General features: G+C 34.5%; 2 protein-coding genes across 10 annotated transcripts in view; one reads left to right on the top strand and one right to left on the bottom strand.

Moving 5' to 3' along the window:
- Positions 1–13,769, top strand: part of LOC115442604 (eye-specific diacylglycerol kinase) — a 130,164-nt gene extending 116,395 nt beyond the window's left edge. For 6 of the 8 annotated variants that reach the window (XM_030167683.2, XM_037441633.1, XM_037441635.1 and 3 more), the window contains 8 exons: positions 174–271; positions 2,191–2,316; positions 3,643–3,928; positions 5,007–5,309; positions 5,792–5,839; positions 6,657–6,720; positions 7,300–7,621; positions 9,217–13,769. In XM_030167683.2, coding sequence (XP_030023543.2) covers positions 174–271; positions 2,191–2,316; positions 3,643–3,928; positions 5,007–5,309; positions 5,792–5,839; positions 6,657–6,720; positions 7,300–7,621; positions 9,217–9,266 — 1,297 coding nt within the window. In that variant the 3' untranslated portion in view covers positions 9,267–13,769. Of the gene's footprint in view, positions 1–173; positions 272–2,190; positions 2,317–3,642; positions 3,929–5,006; positions 5,310–5,627; positions 5,840–6,656; positions 6,721–7,299; positions 7,622–9,216 lie in introns of those variants that run through there. The other 2 variants (XM_037441634.1, XM_037441636.1) reach the window with 2 other exon arrangements.
- A 2,946-nt stretch (positions 13,770–16,715) lies between these two features.
- LOC115442629 lies at positions 16,716–20,026 on the bottom strand. Of its 2 annotated transcripts, XR_005112816.1 has the most exons (8): positions 19,813–20,026; positions 19,521–19,711; positions 19,171–19,319; positions 18,812–18,957; positions 18,484–18,737; positions 18,244–18,408; positions 16,989–17,335; positions 16,716–16,800 (listed from the first exon to the last, which is right to left on the bottom strand). XR_005112816.1 is itself a non-coding variant. In XM_030167723.2 (7 exons), exons 1-7 carry the CDS (start codon positions 19,997–19,999, stop codon positions 17,087–17,089), a joined length of 1,341 nt encoding a protein of 446 aa, XP_030023583.2. In that variant the 5' UTR covers positions 20,000–20,026; the 3' UTR covers positions 16,943–17,086. The 2 variants fall into 2 exon arrangements, 1 of the variants encoding a protein (XP_030023583.2); XM_030167723.2 differs by lacking the exon at positions 16,716–16,800 and having other exon boundaries at positions 16,943–17,335.
- Positions 20,027–21,462: the final 1,436 nt, after the last annotated feature.

A 21,462-nucleotide genomic window follows, 5' to 3' on the forward strand; every position in this document is an offset into this window, starting at 1 on the left:
AACAAAGTCGGAAGAGCAATTTTTTATTTTCTATGTTTCCTTTGTTTTCTCGAAAATCAATCGAGAGTCAAAAATATATTATGTTAATTTTTAAAAGTATTTGATGATTATAAGAAATTATAGCATCGACGAAATAAAAAAAATGGAAATAACTCCTTATATATTTGTTTCAGACAAACAACATTAGACAAGCTTACACTCACTGTGAATCTCATAAGAATGACTGATTACGAAAGACACCATTACGACAAGGAATTGCTCGCTAAGACAGGTAATAAATTCGATTGAAGACCGCTCTTAGTCTAACAAAGTTAAATTTTATTTCATTAATTTTTTGGTCGCGTTATCGACTTTACAAGCAGCGATGGCCTAGTAGGGAGTGGAACGAACAGCCGAGACTAATATCCGCAGGTTCAAAACCCAAGGGTACGCACCTGGGACTTTTCTGAAGTTATGTGTGTATATTTTGTGAATTACCGCTTGCTTTAACGGTGAAGGAAAACATCGTGAGAAAATATGCATACCTGAGAAATTCTCTAAGAATTTTAAAGGTATGTGAAGTCTGCCAATTCGCACTGGGTTAGCGTAGTGGACTAAGGCCTAATCCCTCTCAGTAGTAAAGGAGGCCCGTACCCAGCAGTGGGATAGTATGTATTACCGGTCTGATATTATTATATTATCGATTTACCAATTTTCATAACTAATCGTCAAAAAAGACTTCGCAGACTGCCTTAGACTTTTTATATTCCAATACTTTGTTTGGATTCTTACTCGATGTGAAAAAAAGCAAGTGCGCACAATATAACAAAAATTAGGTAGGTACCTAATGGTTTTTCATACCACTTAGTACTTTGAATGTTTTTTTTTCCAATTATTCCTTTTACAAAAGGATGTAGATAATCCCTATATATACAAGGAGTGTTAAATTATTATTTAAAACCATGGCTATTACTTACCTGGGTCAATCGTCAAATATATGTCAAACTAATTAGAATCAACTATTGGAGTTTTAGCTGGTCTGAACAGTCACAGACACGCAAAACGGTTTCTCTGGCTTGAGTGTGCGATAGCATCGTGACCTTACTAATCAATTGGTCAGTGAAACGTCTGTAGTCTGAAAAGATGGTAACGTTGAAAAATATTCCATTGCGAGAATCGCATTGACGTTATTGATCATTCATTTAGCGTTAATGAAATCAGTGCGACGTAAAAAAGTTTTATTCTGTATTGTCTTGTTTCCGTTTTGAAACGGAATAATTCTTGCTTGTCGCAGAATTGATTATTTATCCATCTAAAGTGATTGAATTAATACGAAGTTTCTGACTTTATAGGTACGGTCAATATCTTTCTTTCTTTGTATGAAATAACAACAACTTTGTATGAAAGGCTTTTATAAACGGTTATAGTAGTTATTATTCTACTTCTATGCACATTTTTACGTTATCGTGATATAAAATTGACAACAACCAACACGTGCAACGAAACGAAGTATTTTACGAACCGGCCTCAAACACATTTCGCTGCATTGACAACTTTTAGCGTCATTCAAAAGAACGCTTAACGTATTTAAGTTAAACACGATTTTGCAGCTAATTGCAATCAACAGATTTGATTTGAGTAGAGAAGGGTGCAACATTTGAAATTTTAGTGATGTTTGTTACTTATGACAAATTTTATAATGTAAACAACTTCCTAAGCTGGTTACAATGACAAAACTTGTTTTTATTCAATACATTGAGATTAATATACTCGTATACAATTTGCGTAAATAATTTGTTGAAACCAATCTCAAGTATCTACTATGCAAGTCGCGCATAAAATAGATTCTAATGGCAACACGGAGATTAATTGATTAACCTAATAGACTTGATTGAATTGATTGATTAACCCGAAAATTATAGTTAACAACATAATACATACATATTTAACTTAAAGAATGATTGTCAAAACGGAAATTAAATCATTCTGGGGATGCATCTTGTTCGTGATGATGATGATTATGGTGAAGTATTTTATTAAATTACGTTAAAAGTCTAATTTGGCACAATTAGTCTATAAAATATGATAATAATTGTGGTAATGCTCATGACTACTAAGATTATAGATCCCATAAATTTATTAGTTTTTTTTCTTTATGATTAAGGTTCTTAGTAACGGTCGTCGTCACAATGTGAATTGTCTTAATTACAGCGGAGAGCATTGGCTCTCTAGAAGTGAACCCTGCAGCGGACTTAGAGCAAATACGTACCCTCATTCAAAACATGATCAAAGAATCTCAACAGTACTCAAGTCTCGTCGACTGGTGGTTTGTGGACTGTAAGTACAAGGCGTATTTATTATCTAGAGCACAGACCAAGCGAACGAGCGCGAATAAAGTCAGGGAGCAGTTTGCCGATCATTGCCGCATGCTCCCTCGCTTTCAGTGAATTCACACACATTCGTTTCCTTTCGTTAACCAATCTTAAATCCATCATCAATCTTAAAACTATTATATAGAATTCGCCCTTATCATCATAATGTATAACATTATTTTAATATGTGCCTTACGTTGGTCGAACTAACCCTTAGCGTTCGCTTGCATTCGTTCGCTTAGTCTGCACTTTGTATTTTTGTACTACGTTTTAGCTTTGCCGCAACGTCGTCAAGTTGTTTTAGTTGCTGAAAAGCGCTTTAATTTGTTACGCTACGTTAATTACAACGTTATTCAATTTACTCGGGTAACTCCGTTGGTGTTACGGTCGTGTGACTAGGTTAGTATATCGGCTAAACTACAAGGCACTCGTCTATTGTTAGTTACATTTTAGGAAGGCAAGACTGTCTGTATTTACGAACTCAGGTACAAGTTAGTTAGTAATTCAGTCCTGCGAGCTATTATCTTCAAAATAAATATATAGTTTTAATCTCAATGACTTTATTGAGTTAAGAAGAGTTGTACGTAAATATAAAGTTTAACAGTAAGTGTTAAGCGTAGGTAGATAATAAAAACTTTTGTGCAATTAGGTTTATAACTTCAAAATATAGCAATATTATTTTTATATATTACCTTAGTATTTTCTTTCTACTGTTACGTAGGATAATTTGATGGCGCTTTCCTTGTGTTTTAATTAAAATTTCAAAAAAAGTGTACTGCTCATATTCACGCAATTTTGGGAAAAAGTTAAACATTCCACGTGTAAAAATTGTGATGCAAAATTTTTCGTAGCGATCGAAAGGGCAAAGTTCAATTGTTTAGTTCGACATGTAATATTTTCACGTGTAGGCTATTCATGTTGCTTCACAGATAAAACGGACCATACATATCAAACAACGATATTGTTTATCGTTGTTTGATATGTATGTTTACCTTACCTTATTTTCTTATTATTTGAAGCGAAGGAAAGAACATTATCAATGAATAGGTGTAGGAACTAAAACGCCTAGGAAATTAAAAAAGTGTCTTATTATGTATTATGATGTGTTTATGAGCCTGTGAGACGATATCTATTTATTGTAAATTATAATCATCAGTTTATTCCATTGGGTTAGTCCATTAGAGCTGAAGCCAATAAAGCGATATCAATCTTCATAAAAGGGAATAGCAGAATACAATAATAAAGATGTGTCTGAAAGGTAAAATAAAACAACGACTTTGTACTAAAATAGCGGTGACGGCAGAGCGATTCTTCCGAGTCGACAAAGCACAGGAAAATTTGCACTACCCGGCCGACATCGGACACGACAACATATACATACTGGACGCGGCGCCGCAGACGCCCGACACCGAGAGCACCGTGCAACCCGACACCACGGCCACGGGCTCGCTCGACCGCACCGGCCCTTCAGTCTCACTAGACACTACCACCGGACTCTCCGTCTCGCTTGACATCTCCCAAAGTGTCGACACTCCGAGCGCTGGGGTCTCCCTGGACGTTCCTGAATCTCATGCCAGGTTAGTTAACAGTTTATTATTTTCTCAAGTCATAACGTATCATGAGCGATGTAAAGCTCCATTTATTTTGAAATGATAACATTGAGACATTTTATTATTTTATCAATATATTGCAATTTGTAAATACGCCTTTTCACGATGGGCGTGCAGGATGTGACATCGCACGCACAGATGGAGGAACATGGTTAAACTTTAAGCCTCTATAAACTTTATAAAACATGTATGTGACTTTTAGATGTTTATGTTAATGTAATTCCGGTAAGGCATTTATTTCCCTTAGTTGCCCTTCAAATGAATATACAGTCACTGCACACAGTGACTCGTAAAGCAATGTAAGCCGCCCGCCCGGCTAGCTTAATGAGAGCGCTCGCAGACTAATAAGTCCGGATACCGCTCTAATAAGCTGCATTATGACGTAGTATGATCACAGGTGATTATGTCAAGTTATACGGAACTATGAGAACAATACACCGTCACTTCGGGTATCCATGCAAAGAATATTTTGATTTTTCCGCGCTGTGAAGTCTAAGCGACGTGATGACCTTGCACTAGACTGCGTTCCATTTGAATGGGGGGCGGAAATGGCTCGCGGCCGTATTCACTAAATGACTGAACTCCATTCAGCCGGAGCTGTGCCGTGAATAACGCACACAGAAGCGATGCATTCTGTTACCGCTGAATAACTCTGTGAACAAAAATGTTCGCTGAAAATTAATGCTATACAGGTTGGAGCAATTAATGTGTCCGCTTGATTATTTCGTTAATTTAAAACATACTGCGAAAATTAACTATAAAAGTTTTAAATAACTTAAAAGAAATTTATCAATATGACCACCGCCACTAGCCTAGACGAACATAATGGATTTCAATCCAGCCCCATAAGCACGCAACTATGACTATTCAAAGTTACTTACTGTCTACATTATTAATTTTATCGGTAAATCGCTTACAGCTAGGGAAACCTATGAAATTGTATATTTCATAAGCAGTGTGTAATTAACCTACCAAATAAATGCGTGATTCATAACGACATGTTACTTTAGTAGGTATATTGCCAGCAATTGTTTTGTGCGCACAGTGAATCCGGTCTGGGGAGCCCAGCGCGGACATCTGAAGAGCTATCGACCCCACAAACTCCGCCACCAGCTGCCGTTGTACCTCCTGTTCCTAGTGCTCCTAAGACTCCTCCAGCCCCTTCTCCGAAGAAGTCAGTTCCGCCCACTCCCAAAACTCCACTTCCCACCACACCCAAAACTGCTCCTGCAGCAAGTCCGCCGAAGGTTACAGTACCCAGTCAAGAGTCGGGGTCGCCTCCTCTTTGCGCCAGTCCACCGGCTAAAGATATTCAGCCCACTCACGATTCAATAGTGCGGTTCAAGACGTAAGTATCAATATAAAAACTGTTTTGTGTTTGTGTGCGTTTAGGCTTTAAAGTATGTAGTTTTATTTCTTGATGGCTTAGGTATTCTATAGTTTTACGTGTATCAAAAAATAACTCTACAATAGTTGTCTAACATTCTATTTAACAACGAATCGTGTTACAAATTAATTTCCTAATTTTGATTGAAACATAATATAACGTAGAATCATGATAATCAACATTCAATATCGAAGCCGTCAAAATTAGATTTACAAATGAGTGATTTGTATAATAATTTTCGTACATGTATTGCGGTGACAGTTCACAATGATCTTTTAGCTAAACATTTATCGGACGGTTTGCGAGTACTCGCAATCACTGCGGTAGATAAAGTGTGATTGTATCGAGGAATACAGCACATGTACTTGTACTACTACTGAAGCACAGAGCACACTTACGATTGAAATCTGCACTCTATTTCTTCTCTCTTGTATTGCATGCAGCATTCATGAAAAACTTTTCGGACTTGACCAAGAAGTATTTGGCTATAGGTGAGACACACTTATTAGTATTTTAGTTAGTGTAGTTTATAATTAAATACTTATATTATCATTGGTTAATACCAATGATAATATAAGTCAGGTACTTGAGTATGAAATAAAAAAGGTTGCAACGGAAGTCTCTGTTAAATTTTGACATTACCTATTGTTAGTGTTTACAGTTTCTTTTATTTCGTTTCATTATGTATTGTTTGCCGAGACGAATGTCCGCAGGTTCAAAGCCCAAGGGCACACACCTCTGACTTTTCTAAAATCATGTGTGTATTCTTTGTGAATTTATCGTTCGCTTTAACGGTGAAGGAAAACGTCGTGAGGAAACCTGCACATCTGAGAAGTTCTCTATAAGAATTTCGAAGGTGTGTGAAGTCTACCAACCCGCACTAGGCCAGCGTGGTGGACTAAGGCCTAATCCCTCTCAGTAGTAGAGGAGGCCCGTGCTCAGCAGTGGGCAAGTATATAATACAGGGCTGATATTATTATTATTATTATGTATTGTTTTCTATGGTCAACAATTACAAAATACTAAGTAATGGTTTAAAAAATACAATTATGTTAAAACAATATTGTTTTACAACCATACATAAAAGGTTTTATTATTATATTTAAAAAAAATATGTGCAATATATTCTATAGTTCAAATTATCAATACAAATATTGATTGTTGTTAATCAAGAACTTTTATAACAATATAACAAATGTTTTCAATAAAAACGTATAATACCCTTAACTTATTTTGAGCAATCAGTATTGAAAAAAAAATACTCTCTACGCTCCGCAAATACATGGTAATAAAATATTATTGTTTCAGAAATTTGTTGGAAAAAACATCTGACGCGCTTCTCAAGGCCGCTAAAGTTGGTGATCTGAAAATGGTTGGTAAAAACCCAATTGTTACTTAATTGAAGATATATTATATTTGATTTTTGTATGTTACATTATTCATGCTTATATTATGGATTTGTACTAGAATGATCTAATCAACGAAACGCAAATCCAAGATTAAGTCGTGGAAGGGACTTATTTTCCACAAGGGAAACCCCTTGCATTTCATATCAATCAGATAATTTAGGCGATGTGATAAAACGATAGTATTGTGTTATATTTTGTTGTATGTGTATTAAATATAGCTAAAACCAATTATTGTGGTCGGTCTGGGCGTAATCACCAGCAATATCGCAGATAGCGATTGCAGGGGCCAATAAGTTAATCAGAGGTATGAAGGGCGGGAAACATACCATAACTTCATAAGCACAAAAAATGCGGTTTGTTGTTCATATTCCATAGTGATAGAGTCAGTCGTTCAATAGTACGGTTAATACCATTTCTTCTTACATAATATAATTTAATAACGAAAAAACTCTTATTGAATATTTATATAAGCATGAAATTTATGAGACTCCAGCTCTTGAAAATAAAGATAAGAATTTTAACAAAACCCATCTCTATTCAAGATGAAAGAACTTCACGCAGCTGGCTATTCACTAATGTCGATCGACGCGAGTGGTCAAACCGCGTTACACATAGCAGCGCGATACGGCAACAAGGAGATAGTGAAGTATCTAATCGCGTGCGCGCCCACGGCAATGGTGAACATGCGCGACAACGAGCGCGGGCAGACAGCGCTGCACAAGGCGGCGGCGCACAAGCGGCGCGCCATCTGCTGCATGCTGGTGGCGGGCGGCGCGTCCCTCACGCGCCAGGACCATGCTGGACTCACCCCGCGGCATCTGGCGCTGCGGGCCGAGGACCACGACCTCGCCGCATATTTAGAAAGTTAGTATTACAGTTAATGAGTTACCCCACCTGCTTAAGTTGAACGAATGATAAGAATATACCAATGTATTTACGTTCTGACATACAATTGGTGGGTAGACGTAGGGTGGTAGGCGTACATATGAAATTTATTTTATGAATTCATTTCCTCAACTTATTAATTTATTTACAATTTAGTTTGCGTATAGTAAATAGATCCAAAAATTCTATTCACCATTAGCTATTAATTTGAATTTTACTGAACAATTATACTTACTCATCGTGAGAATCAAACCCAGAAGAGACTTAATGAGTGAGATAATACCATGTCAATATCGTACTTATTTTGGAAAAACGAGATTTTACGTTTCCATTTTGGTAAAAATAAAAACAGACGATAAGTTATGATTCCCCCCTTTTGTTTATCATTCGGAAGTATTGGATTTTTTTTACTTAAAAAGACATTGAATTTTGTGATATTAATTAATTTTTGTGTACCATAAAGCCGAAACACCCCCACATTAGATTTTAGTATAAACAGATCACATAAAAATATAACAATAATAATAAAAATGAAAACTCTCGCGAAATTGATAGATTAATTTAAGCGCATCGCCCGCACCGCCGCAGGGCGCGAGTGGAACGTGTGCGGGGCCGCAGGATGGGGAAGGGTGTGTACCTATGTCAAAAATTAGTGCAATGGATTGTGCTACTGATTCAAGAAAAAAAATATTTTGGGTTTGTAATATACTAAAAATAATGGTGGGTTTATAATATGCAACAATTTGAATATATCACTTACTTTATAATAGCGAGCCAGCGAAATGTAGAACACATTAACAGGTCAAGACAATATTTGTTTAATCCTAACTGATGTATTGTGTATATACAAACCGATTTCAGAAATATAAACAAACATCTATGAGCATAATAACTCCACTTTAGAATCTGTTAATTTTGCCGTTCTAATACAACGGTTGCTATGTACGTTTATGGCATATTAGGTAATAAGTACAGTTATCAGAGAATCACACTATAAAATTCCGCGTCAATTTACATATTGACGCGATATATGAGTTGTGAATTCACTATAGTAGTTTTTTGAGTAATTTATCAGTTTTTATTTTGTTCGCATTGTAATATCATTAGTCAATTTCAAATCAATTACTAATATAAAGAAATCAAGAATTAATAAACTATTTTCCACAATGCGTCATTATAGAATTGAAAAATTCTGTTTGTAATTGTTGTAGCGGATATTATAATAATTTTGAATTTGATAGTTATCCTTATAATATGTCTTTTACGTACTTAAACTCTGTTTATTGCATCTAAACGAATGGACAAGTTAAGTACAACTGGCAGATGATATGTTTACACTTAGGTACTTTATTACCAAAAGTGTAATAAATTAGTTATCGCCCGGTTTAATTCATTCCAAGAACGCACACCGCCCAACATATTATGAAAATATTACCCAGCTAACAGAATTTAATGAACGAGTTGTAAAGGCAAAAGAAAAGTATATCTATAAGTCTCATAATATTATTTATGATAACTCCATAAATGTATAATATACCATAGGTAAATATTATTAAGAAGCATATCAATTTCAGGTCAAGAGCATTTTCAATTAGTCTCCGAAGATCTAGAAACAGCGGTTTGAGAAGAATAACATATACTAATCGTGGATAATCTACCTGACACGGAATACAAGACTTTAGTGATAGTGTAATTACGATTTATAATTAATTATTATTATAATATTTCCTCTAACACCAAAGTGATATTCAGATCTTGTGACTTTGTAGTATTAAATGACGTTTGACTACTTAAATGTACCCATTAAAGAGTTTAATATTATAATTATATTTGTAATTTAAGAAAATTCCTTTTGTAAATTATGCGATAAAGGTTTAATAAAAAGTATTCAAGTATGATATAATTTTTGAAAATAATATAAAGCAATCATAAAATTTTAAAAACTTCTGTAGTGTTGCTTGTACAGATAGATATTAGACTAAATGCACCTTTTTTAAAAATAATTCTCCAACCAGGAAAATATGTTATGGGTAGATATTTATTGTACTAAACCAAATAATTTTGTGCAAAATAATTTATTGCCTATTTTCTTTATAATATAACACATTTTTGGTATTATTTATTTTCTCTTTGCTATTATACGAAGTTAATTTTGCATTACCAAGTACTTAGTACCCACCAAGTATTGATGGCGCCATAACAGGTGCGGTTGTTTGTTTGCCGCGTGCTGTCGGTCTATCGTGCTATGAGAATATCAATTTGGTGGCTTCACTCATTAAACAGCTTTGCATTAAAAACTCTTCTTTTCACCAAAATATTGAAATAATGTTGCATTAATAATTATAATTATGACCTCCATAAAATATAGCTTTCGTGATGAAGGGGTATTTTTTTATGTGGAAGATAGGCAAACAAGCGGCCTAGATAACTACAAAATCATAAAATGTTTATGCAATATAGACCTAAGGAGTGAGAAATGTGGGGATGGAAAAACTTATTCTTAATGAATCCGGCAATGCTACTGAGCTGCGGCAACAAGAAGCGAAAATCGATGCTGCACGTCTAATTTCTATTAGATATTAGTAGGGCTAAAAAATGCTACATCCCGTTTCTACCATTAAAAAGATCGCCCACATGTAAAGTTTTCAACAAGTTAAAATAATAAAATCTGCGTCGCATTTAACAAAATATAACCAAATTACGAAAAAATATATAGTATAGGTGGTTATATTTAACAATAGACCGACAGCATGTATTTATTTTTAATTAACTTTGTGCTCTTCAAACTTAAAAATGGTTTCTAAAGGACGTTTTTTTTATGTTTTCACTGTATCCAATGCTTCTATTAAAATAGGTTCGCTACAGTGAAAAGTACTGTGTTTAGCATTTAACTAACGCAATATTCGATAAGAAATTGAATACAAGAAGTAGATTAAAATTCATAAGACAATTCACTGCAGTATGTTTTTATTGTGTTTTTGACAAACATTGTGCTTACGTGCCTACATAATACTGAAATTAGAATCATTGGGCCTAAATACTTAATAATATATATCAAGACTTACGTTCATGTGTAGTATTTGCGTATGTTTTGAATTCGGAAACATACTATGTTTTAAAATCTGTCTTGAGCTTTTAATTTATATAATGCTGATTAAATCGGTGTAGTTTCTATTTTGATCTCAGCGTTTGTTACTTTTAGAGATAATTTATGTGTTTCATTTCTGTGAAATATATTTAATGGAGCTTAATTGTATTGTGTTGGTTTGTTATCACAGGTGGAGTGTTATTATTTATGAAGCTATGTAGCGTAGTTAATTCTCATTCGTCGACCAAATCCTTAACAACAAAATTGTCTCACAACCGCTGGAAGCAATCCATCGTCCCTCGCGTCTATTGTTATTTATTGTCTTATCGAATTATTATCTTTCGAGTGTTTTGGGTGATTTAACTCGTACGAATTGGAATAGTTAGTGTTATTTATGACTGTAATGCCAATACCTCTACATGTAGTACCTAATAGTTTAGTATGTAACGAATTTACTCGTACTACTCGCTATTAAGCGAACAATGAAAGACAAAGCTGTGAGAATTTTGGTCTTAATGTAAAAAGTAAGTTCTTTTTATCGTAAGCGAGAAAGAAGTGCACGTGCCCTAAAGCTGCTTCGTGATGATTAATAGATATAATGTGGAAATTGTGTTAAGTAACCGCTGTTCACAATACTGTTTCCCGCCGCGGTGCGAACACAGCGCGTTTACTAAGCGAACGATTTTATAACGAATTTTATTATTGTTCTGTATAGGGAATATACTCTGTAGCGTGTGTACTTACTGGAATAACAATGCTTTCCCCCAGACCTAGTATTCCGTTCGGTGAAACAATACAGAAGCAATGTTCCAAAGCACGTTAATTAAATGAAATGCCAATAGCTGAATTTGGGATTTCAAATCAAATATTTCGGAGTAATAGGAATGAAACTCTGCGTTTACCCCTTTAATAATGTAATAATTTAAAGTAAATATTAAGGTTGCGTTTTAACTGAAACGGGGAGGGGACGAGTCGTGCAGAAATAGACCTATCAATTGATTGAAATTTACATATTTTATATCTCCACTGCGGTTCAATAGAAACGTATGTTTACCCTGGCATATTCTGCTCCTTTCGGTTTCAGTGAAAACGCACATAAAAGCCTGATTTTAACACAAAAAGAGATTCTCGAATGTCCAAAGTCAGGCTACAATGAGTTCCATTTTATCCTTGGTTTCCATCTATACTGTATTAAACTGCCCCAAATGAGTAAAATGTCATGATTGGACGCCGAAACTGAAGGTTACTGATATTGTTCTCGCCTCTAGCATACGAGAAACTCTTGTTGTGTGGGCTTAATGCACGTAATGCCCCTCTGTCCCGTGCTCTACATACCATACCGTTAATATCCGACAATAGAACTCTGTAACTACACTAATCTCGTAGATTAAGTTTCGAGTTATAAGTCTACATCAGATGCCTACTTAACCTTTATATTTATAAGTGAGACTTTTCCAATATACTGTTATGTAGTCTTTATATGTATGTACATAATATTATATCAGAGGCCTTCATTCGGTAGTGCACTATATATTCTCTTATATGTATATGGATTACCTAGTATATTTCGCGACCAATTGCTATCTTTATGAAGTAAATATCACTAGGTTAGGAGTGTGAGTACTGATATAAAAATGTGCTTTTTGACGACACGTTTGTTCAATAATAAACAAAGTCTTGGCCCAAGTTTATCTGTAACACGGGGTTCTTGCATGTCCTTTATCCTGTTACTACGATTTATGCACGTGAGATATTTTTTTAATAATATGTACTTTTTAATATTACGTAAGACACACGGAATGTGATTTGAAAATGAATTAAGAGCAATCTGATTAGAGATAGTATATGGACTTTTTGAATGAAAAATTAATTGGTGGATTTTCCCCATCTGGCACGTCTAATGATATACTTAGAAAGCATTCCACGTTAATATAATTAATTTCCGGTCGTCATTAAAACTTCCGGATTTAATAGTAGAAATATTATTATTAAAAGTAATACAGCGATCGAGTAGATTATTTCCACATAGCACATCGTTAAACTGCGACGTGTTTACATCATTTCGAATAGATAATTATAATAATAATATTTAACGATTTTACCGTAGTTAAATTAGATAAATGAAAATGAATTAGACTATTTTTATCTACTTTATAATTTCACTGTTAAATAAATATTCGCCGCAAATGTATCCTTATGTAATTTCATTCACGATCAGTTCATTGCGTATCGGTAAAAAAATGTTACAATTCACTATGGTTATCTTTGGAATATTGATATTTTGAATAATTTGTGAGTTTATTTGAAGTAATATTACATTTACTGTTTACAATACACACAACGTAAACAATAAAATGTAAATGAAATTATTTGTGACAATTTTTGCCTTTGCCTACCACCAAATAAAAATCTTCTATAATATAATAGCTGAGCTGATTTAATGACTTTTAGTATCAAAATGGAAATAGATGTTAAATATATACAAATGATCTGCTGCTCAGTATTGATATGCACCGATATTAATATATTTATCTCTTATCTGGACAAATGCACATCAAATTCCCCAATACATAAATAAATAAGTACTTATTTAATAACTCACGTAGCATTTTTCTAGATTAATTCAGAGACCAAAAGAAAATATACTCATAGCTTAATATGTATATTTTGTCATTTTGTAAATCATAATGATGAGATAAATTTATTCATATCAGTTTATATTCATAGGTGACAATATCTAAGTGCACTGTATATTTTATGGTATGAAATTAATGTCAACCATGAAAATCATTTTAATGTAAACAACGGAATGTCTTGAATAGATAATAAAAAAATATTCAATTTAAAAATAACTCATTAGGCACAGCAGAATTTTACTTAAATTCCTAAAATTATGTAATAAAATGTTTGAACAGTATTTTCAGAGCACTAGTTTCATTGTTAGTACATACTTATTTTTGCACTCAATAAAGTCACTATTTTAAAGAAAGTTATTTAAATCAAGTACACTGAAAGAACAATAAATAAAATGCGTCTTAATTTGAGTTTTATTGATATTACCTGGTTTTTACTCTGTTTCTTCCTCAGAAAGCCACTATAGAGTGCGTTCGGCTAATTTCGGACTTGCGAGGAGTCTAGAAAATATTTTTTTTCTCATAAAATATTTAAGCGATACTAACATTTTATACATGAAATTGGTTATTATTAATGCTACTTTATGTGATAATTTACATCATCTTCCAATTCTCTCTGAGTAAGCTTAGAAATAGATGATAATATCTGTATAAAAATTTAAAACCCTTAGAAAAGATCGGACCTTTGCGGGGTAAGTTCGGACTCCGTTCTAATAACGCTTCTAATGCTAGTATGATAAGGTCCACAAAATCAAACAGAAGTCTCAAAATTTTTAAGAAAAGCGAAATCCACCTTTTTTGTTTCAATACACATAGCGCACCCGTTCTTGGTCGTAGCATCAACTGTGGTGGTATATAGGGTGGGGCAAAAAGAGACAGCGTAGCCGCCTACATAGCTTAAATTAAAAATTAACCATAGATTCGCGGTATTTTTTCGTTATACGATCTTACCCCGTATCCGACCTCACCCGAACGGATCTTATACACCGGTGCTGTCACCGAGTGGTTTGGTATGTCTATGAACTGACTAACTGGATCGGTAGCGAACTTGCGTGATCGCGTTCATATAAAATAGGTGTTAACATATTGTATAATTCGTCTTTGCAAATTGTGCGGTGAGTCGACTATAATATCTTCTCCGCTGAAGTGCATTCATTTAAGTATAGAACTAATACGAAAAACAATGTTTAAAAAGACTACGCTATGGAATTATTATGTACCACATACAACACCTCCGTGCTGGGCGAGCTGCAAATCAAATTGCGAAACCCCGGCCCCCTTCGACAGTAAATTTGAATAAAATACTTACACCATGGTGAAACATTAAATGTAAACTATAGTAAGTATCAACGGTAAGTATAAACATAGGAAAAAAAGAACACCTCCATGCGTATGACGATAATGATTTATAATCATGTTTACCCAGACACCCAGTTCCTCACCGACGTTGCAATTGTAAATGACTGGTGTAAATCACGGTAGTCAGAGAGTAAAGCTATATTAATTATCCAATCGGTATTTAAGATTGTAAAGTTTAATACAGGTAGTCTTGAAACATATAACATACGTCATAACTACATGCGACTAGAACATGCGGGTACTAGCATAATGGAAATGTGTCTAAAATATTATCTCGTGAACTATTTATTAAATAAAAATCTATATATTATTGTTTATTATGCTCCTGCACAGATTCATAACTACTAATGCTAAATAATGCATAAGTATCGTATAGTATCAGCCTATAATGTCCCAATGTTGGGCAAAGGCCTCCCCAAGATCCTTCCATGAATCACGATCCTGCGCTATAGTGAACCAGTTATTTTTAAATGAATCCAGTTTGTCCCGCCATCTTTTCTAATAATTTAATAATGCATAAGTACTTCTTTAAAATAAAATGAATACTTCTTTGTCTTCAGTTATGCACTACTTTTTTATACAGGAAATTGTGAATAAATTTTATATTCAATTCTACGCAATATAACGCAAAACATCCACTTTTACTACTTTTTTTATTATTCGAGTTATGAGCTGCTTATTAGATTGACTGCGATTGCGTAAATGTCAAATATGTCGAGGCAACCTTGTACCTGAACGTCGCCGTTATTAAATCTCGTCTCACCTCGTAAAACGTTACCTACTTGCAATACATTCATGGAAAATATAACGCCATGTAATATTTATTTGCCTACGTATAACTATAAACTAAAGTTAATGTTGATGTTTCGATCTACTATGTTGGTCTATGCAGTGCTCACACTGTATTAAGTTCAGAATTATAACTAAAGTTAGTATTTAGGGCCTTATTAGAATACAATATAACATTTAAATATCGCCCTTACAATTATTTTCTTAAGAGTCTTTGTGTTTTTTGTATTAATAGATGTAAATAAACAAGTTTTTGTTTCGGTATTTCGGAGCCCCTCTCATGTTAGGGGTCCCTGGCCCTGTGCAATTTGGTTTGTAGTTTTTAGTACTTCTATTTACTAACTTAGTTATTATTGGTATGAGTTGGCCCCAAACTTACAAGAGGCTAGATAGAGATTCAAAAACCGTTTTAAAAGTTATGTGGGATTCGTTTATATTTCTTTAGACGTTGTACAAGTTCTGGGTCAATCAGCAAGTTCAAAGTGCATGCTGAAAAAACTGCTGCTTTCAACATTAACTTCTTGCATCATTCATGTTTTTCAACTAGATATGAATTTATGTTGCCCTAGATATGACAGGAAAGCTAGAATGTTATAGATTATTTGCAGATATACTATTTAAGTTTTTAAAAAGCCTATATTATAATACTAGCTTCCGCCCGCAGCTTCGCCCGCGTGGATTTCGGACTTCAAAAATGGAGGAGGTGCTCAATTTGTCGGGATGTTTTTTTAATGTATGGTGGTATGCAGGTGGTCCGATTGTCCGGTCAGGGTCAGATGATGGGATCCTGGTGAAATCGAAGGAACTTTTAACCATTAAGGTTGCACACGCAACGGAAGCTTAAAAAATGGAGTAACTTCTCCCGTTTTCCCAACATTTCCCTTCACCGCTCTGCTCCTTTTAATTGTAGCGTGGTGAAAAGTATACTATAACCAGCTCAGGAGTATGAAAAATAATTGTACCAAGTTTCGTTAAAATCCGTCGAGTAGTTTTTGTTTCTATAACGGTTATACAGACAGACGGACAAAAATTTTACTAATTGCATTTTTGGCATCAGTATCGATCCCTAATCATCCCCTGATAGTTATTTTGGAAATATATTTCATGTACAGAATTGACCTTCCTACAAATTAATTATAAGTATAGATATAGATAGAAGAAGATAGATAATTAGAAATAGTATTTGCGGTAATTTAAGAGGGCATTTTGAATTATAGTTAACATTTATTTATAGTGCAGAAAGTACACACACGATTTAGTTTAAATTGTCTTTGTTAAAAGGTATGTATATGATTGGAACCAGAACATTTCCAGTCCTGGATACTTAAGGTTCTATATGTCTCTACTACATTCCTTATATATAGAATGCTAGTGTTTATCTTCCTTATTTATCGTATTGACCTCTGCGTAAGGTTAGAATGAATTAGACCATTTTAGTGCAGCAGGTGGTATATTGGTATAATTGGTATATTGGTATATTCTCAATCGCAACGTCTAATCAAAAGATGATTTTATCCACATTTTTTTATAGCTTTTGAATTTTTTCTTCTTCTTACTTTTTTATATTCTTAACGTTTATGTAAGAAGACCGTTAGTTTGGAATGCGGGTAAATGAGGAATTCTCCTTCTGAAGTCATCGACAGTGCAACAGAAACTGTAGCCCAGGTCGATGCGGTCAGGTCTCCAACCGATCCAATTGAAGGCGTTGTTGTTGCGGCACCGGTCAGTGCAGAACTGCAGGTTCCTGGCTTCGTTCGCGGTGTAGTAGGGGTTGTTGATGCTGATGAACGCCGTTCCGAGACGTCGGTTGGCGTCGTAAGCCACCTAAAGAAAAATTAGGGAACTTAATTATTACATTCTTAAGTAACGTGTTTTTTTTTTAGAGAAAATTTAATGATAAAAGTTTTCAGAGCGTACGTGCTCGAAACAATTGAATGCAATGTCTGGTTGAGTCAAAATTCATATGAAATTAATTATTATGCGAGACGTTATGTATTAATACGATTAAATATTCTTCGAATATCGGGTTAACAATGTACCGCCCTAAATGGAATTGCAGCAAAGCCTACTAAATTATCAGTAAAATAGCAGCCGTGCATCAGTGCTTACTTAATTAACAATCAATTGTTCATGCCGTATAAAAATGGCTTTATTTTTATTAAAATAATATATGTTAAATTCAGAATATGTTTTCGACGAAATTGAACCTAGAAAGCTGTTGAATGTACGAAAATTGTAATCAAGCCGATTATATTATCTTAATGAATTACTATAATCAATGATTGCGTATATCTTATCTTTGAAATTATAAAAATATCTATTATCGAATCTACTTAGTCTACGAGAATTGAAAGATCTGTATAGAATTTAAGTAATTCATCATGTATAAACAATAAAAGAATTTGGTATTCAAAAAGTTTATAATTGATAAAGTCATCAATACCTACAACTTACGAATGCTTTTCGTATGTTGCCATTTTGAAAAACGTATAAAGAGGTATTATTGATCAAAACCACGAAACTTTAAATTTTCGTATAAGTAATTAGCCTATGATCGAAAGCAGAAAACAATCAAACAAGACAATCTGCTTCCAATACGTGCCCGCCTAAATACTTTTTTTGTTGGCATTGTTTACAAACTGACGTAGTCATCTGATGTTGCCCACAAATTTGCTCAATTAAAATCATCGATAATAAAAAGAACTTCATATAAATGTTTATATCTTATTTACCTTATAGAAGTACAGAGGAACCGGAACTTGCATGGCTCCGTTAGAGGCGCGATGTAAGAAAATGTCTACAAGACGATTTTGCTGGTTACGAAGCTGAGTAACACCGAAGGTTCCAGTGTAAATAGTGGTTTGATAGCCGGCTTGTCCTATACGTCTTCGGAGATTCTAAAAAAAATATAATTTACATATAACACATTTACGATTTTATAAGCCCACAATTAAAATGAACAATCAACTTACTTGCTCAAGGGAGTTCCAGTTACCCGCGTTAAAAGGCTGCCATTGAGGTGCAGCGTTTATGAAATAGAATGTAGCACGCTGGCCAGTTGCGTAAATAAAATCAGTTTTGGCAGCCAAGTGACCACGAGCCAAAAATTGGCTACTTGTCACATATCTGTTAGCCAAATCATTGCCGACAAAAGAAGCAATCATGTTCCTTTGAGACGCTTGAGTGTAGACATTGTTTATCGCCACTCCCGGGAAAAAGCTGCCAGCTACGATCAAAACACAATAATTATAAGATGAAACACATTATATACTATTAATATATACCTATAAAAATACTAACCTAACCAGCTGGGACGGTCAACACCAGACTGGAACACCTGGTTCGTAGGATTTTGTTGATACCATACATACACAACTTCAAGACGCTGTTGGTTGAAGCAAGACCAATAGAGAGGGTGGAACACACCGTTGACGATGAAACCCACGCTAAAAAGAAAATTAAAGTAATCTTACGTCATATTATCTACACAGCAACAAAAAGCCTGTTTTTTTTTTCATTAATCTACTTACACCTGCCCCTAGCCTATTCCAATGTAAATTCTGCATAACACACTTTTTCACTTTTTTTTGTTATACCGATGAAGCGACGCTAAGTTTTTCACTACAGCAGTAACAAAATAAATAATACTTAACACTAACCGAATAACTATGTTGTTGCCCCAACATCTGGTGTTAGTGGATTGAGCGTCATGTTGAGAGTGAGTAGAGCAAGTGAGCTGCCCAAAGGCTCTGTTCCCATTTAACCATCCGGATCCAGAAACCAGGTTATTATTGACGCAGGTAGCAGTCTGACATGAGACAAAAATACATTACAAACTTGATAAAGGAACAAAATATAATTAGATTGAAATGAAATATTAAATACTTAATAAATTCCAGTAATACTTCAGATCTAATTGGTAATAATAATTGTTAATAAATTCCTTTTTGTTAACGACAGTTGTGAAGAATTGAAAAAAAATGAAATGGGTGCCAGTGATAATACTTACAGCAGACGCCCTGTTTCCAATTATATTAGGATGGCGGAGCTGACGACCGGATCCAGTACAGGCGACATACACTTGTTCACCAGTGTTCAGACGAATCTGTCCAGAATTACCATTAGGAAGGAGGTAAGAACCCCTATGTAAGTAAACTGGCTGCGGCTGACCTAAGTCACCATTCACTCTGAACGTGCATCCTAAAACATCAATGAATTAGGACATTATTGGAACATCGATCCCAATATGTACGAAATTACACATTTTATTCGAAATTAAGCGCAAAGGAAAAATGTTTTACCACTTCGCGCATCCCGGCTGCTGGTTTCGTTGGCGTATTTGTTTTGCTCTGCACTGAGCCAGGTGTCTAAGTAGTCTTCAAAGTCATCCTCGTTCAAAACGAAAGCTAATTTAGCGGGTTCAGGCAGGTTAAAAGGGATGGCCACTACTGCTGCCGACAGAGCAGCTAGTATAAGGAAAACACGCATCTTCAGGGTTTTCACCTGTTACTACTGCCAAAGTAATGAGCTCACAGTACTTATAATGCGCCTATAGCTGTTATCAGTTGTATATTGACCAGTGTTCCGCAGTATTTTTTTTTTGTTATCTGGTCTTCCATGTTTTTATTAAAAACACTCACGCACACAATCTTCAAAATTTCATCCCATTTGACTCGTTATTTATGATGTTTAACACGGGCATGCAGTAGATACACGACTCTATGAAAAACCAGATTCGACAAATTTAATAGTTTCGCTGCACGATTCTTTTTTAAAGAGGTAGTAGGTACTATATTTAAGCATTTCTATTTTCAATATTGGATATCCTAATGTACATTTATATTTCAGATTACAACCAAATATTGCTGAGGCGTAAACTGCAACCGTAGATCCGCGTACTATATGTATAGGATTTGCCGGATATTACATTAGATCCAGGCAACAGCTTTTAAAATAAATTTCAAGCATGTGAAGCCTATTTTTAATGGTTGGAAGCTTGCCCAAGAATGGAACCCCATCATAAATTTAATTAAAATGGAACACAAAAGATCGACCACCAAACTTCAAGAAACTATAAGCTCTTTCTGCTCAGATCGGAATGTCAACAACAAACTTTCTAATGTTATATTATTTTAAAATGAAGGTAGTTATTGTAACTTTAACTTTTCAGATGACTAACACAACAGTCCGCCCCGTAACCAAAAAGTCGAAAAAGTTTTTAAACGATGGAAGTAAAACTTAAGGCGATACCTCAAGGTCCATTTTCATACATTTTGTTTCGGCTTTAATCTGGGTAACTAAACATGTATTGGCAAGTAAAGAATTTAACTGCGAGAACTAATCACTAACTAGACGTGAATTTAAATTCTTTACTTGCCAATACTTGTTTAGTTACCCAGATTAAAGCCGAAACAAAATGTATGAAAATGGACCTTGAGGTATCGCCTTAAACGAGAAATTTTAAAACGAAAAACGTTCTATTTCTAATTCTAAAATTCGCGTAAATATAAGAAGTCATTAGTGCACGATAGCCTGATAGTGCACAATAGACTAGTTGGGCGGCCAAGATGGATGCAGGTTCAAAACCTCAGACTCACTATCTATGTGATTTATCACTATCTATCTAATCTATCTATCTAATTTATAACATACTCGATACTTATGCTTTGTGATTTTTTCCACATTTAAATATTATTGGCATACATATTATATATAATATAGTCTACTATAATATAGTCATATTTTAATTAACACGCCTACCTCTAAAATCATGACGAAGATAAAATATATGATACGCTTTTAATAATCCTAAAATTGTAGCAAACAGATAATAAAACATGATTGCAAACCGACGCACGCCAACCACCACGATCTCTACACCTGATCACCATCCTTTATACTGATCAATAAGTATATGGACATTTATTTATAATGAAATAATACACGGCTGT

The sequence above is a fragment of the Manduca sexta genome, chromosome 22 (assembly GCF_014839805.1).
Source record: "Manduca sexta isolate Smith_Timp_Sample1 chromosome 22, JHU_Msex_v1.0, whole genome shotgun sequence".
NCBI classification, from domain to species: domain Eukaryota; kingdom Metazoa; phylum Arthropoda; class Insecta; order Lepidoptera; family Sphingidae; genus Manduca; species Manduca sexta.

What these genes read in the sequence shown, in the direction of transcription:
- LOC115442629 (XM_030167723.2), bottom strand. Translation starts at nt 19,999, where the DNA reads ATGCGTGTTTTCCTTATACTAGCTGCTCTGTCGGCAGCAGTAGTGGCC. An exon ending in GGCAACAACATAGTTATTCG is followed by an intron (nt 18,958 to 19,170) that starts GTTAGTGTTAAG and finishes TTTTCTTTTTAG; the next exon opens with CGTGGGTTTCATCGTCAACG. An exon ending in ACTGGAACTCCCTTGAGCAA is followed by an intron (nt 18,409 to 18,483) that starts GTAAGTTGATTG and finishes TATTTTTTTTAG; the next exon opens with AATCTCCGAAGACGTATAGG.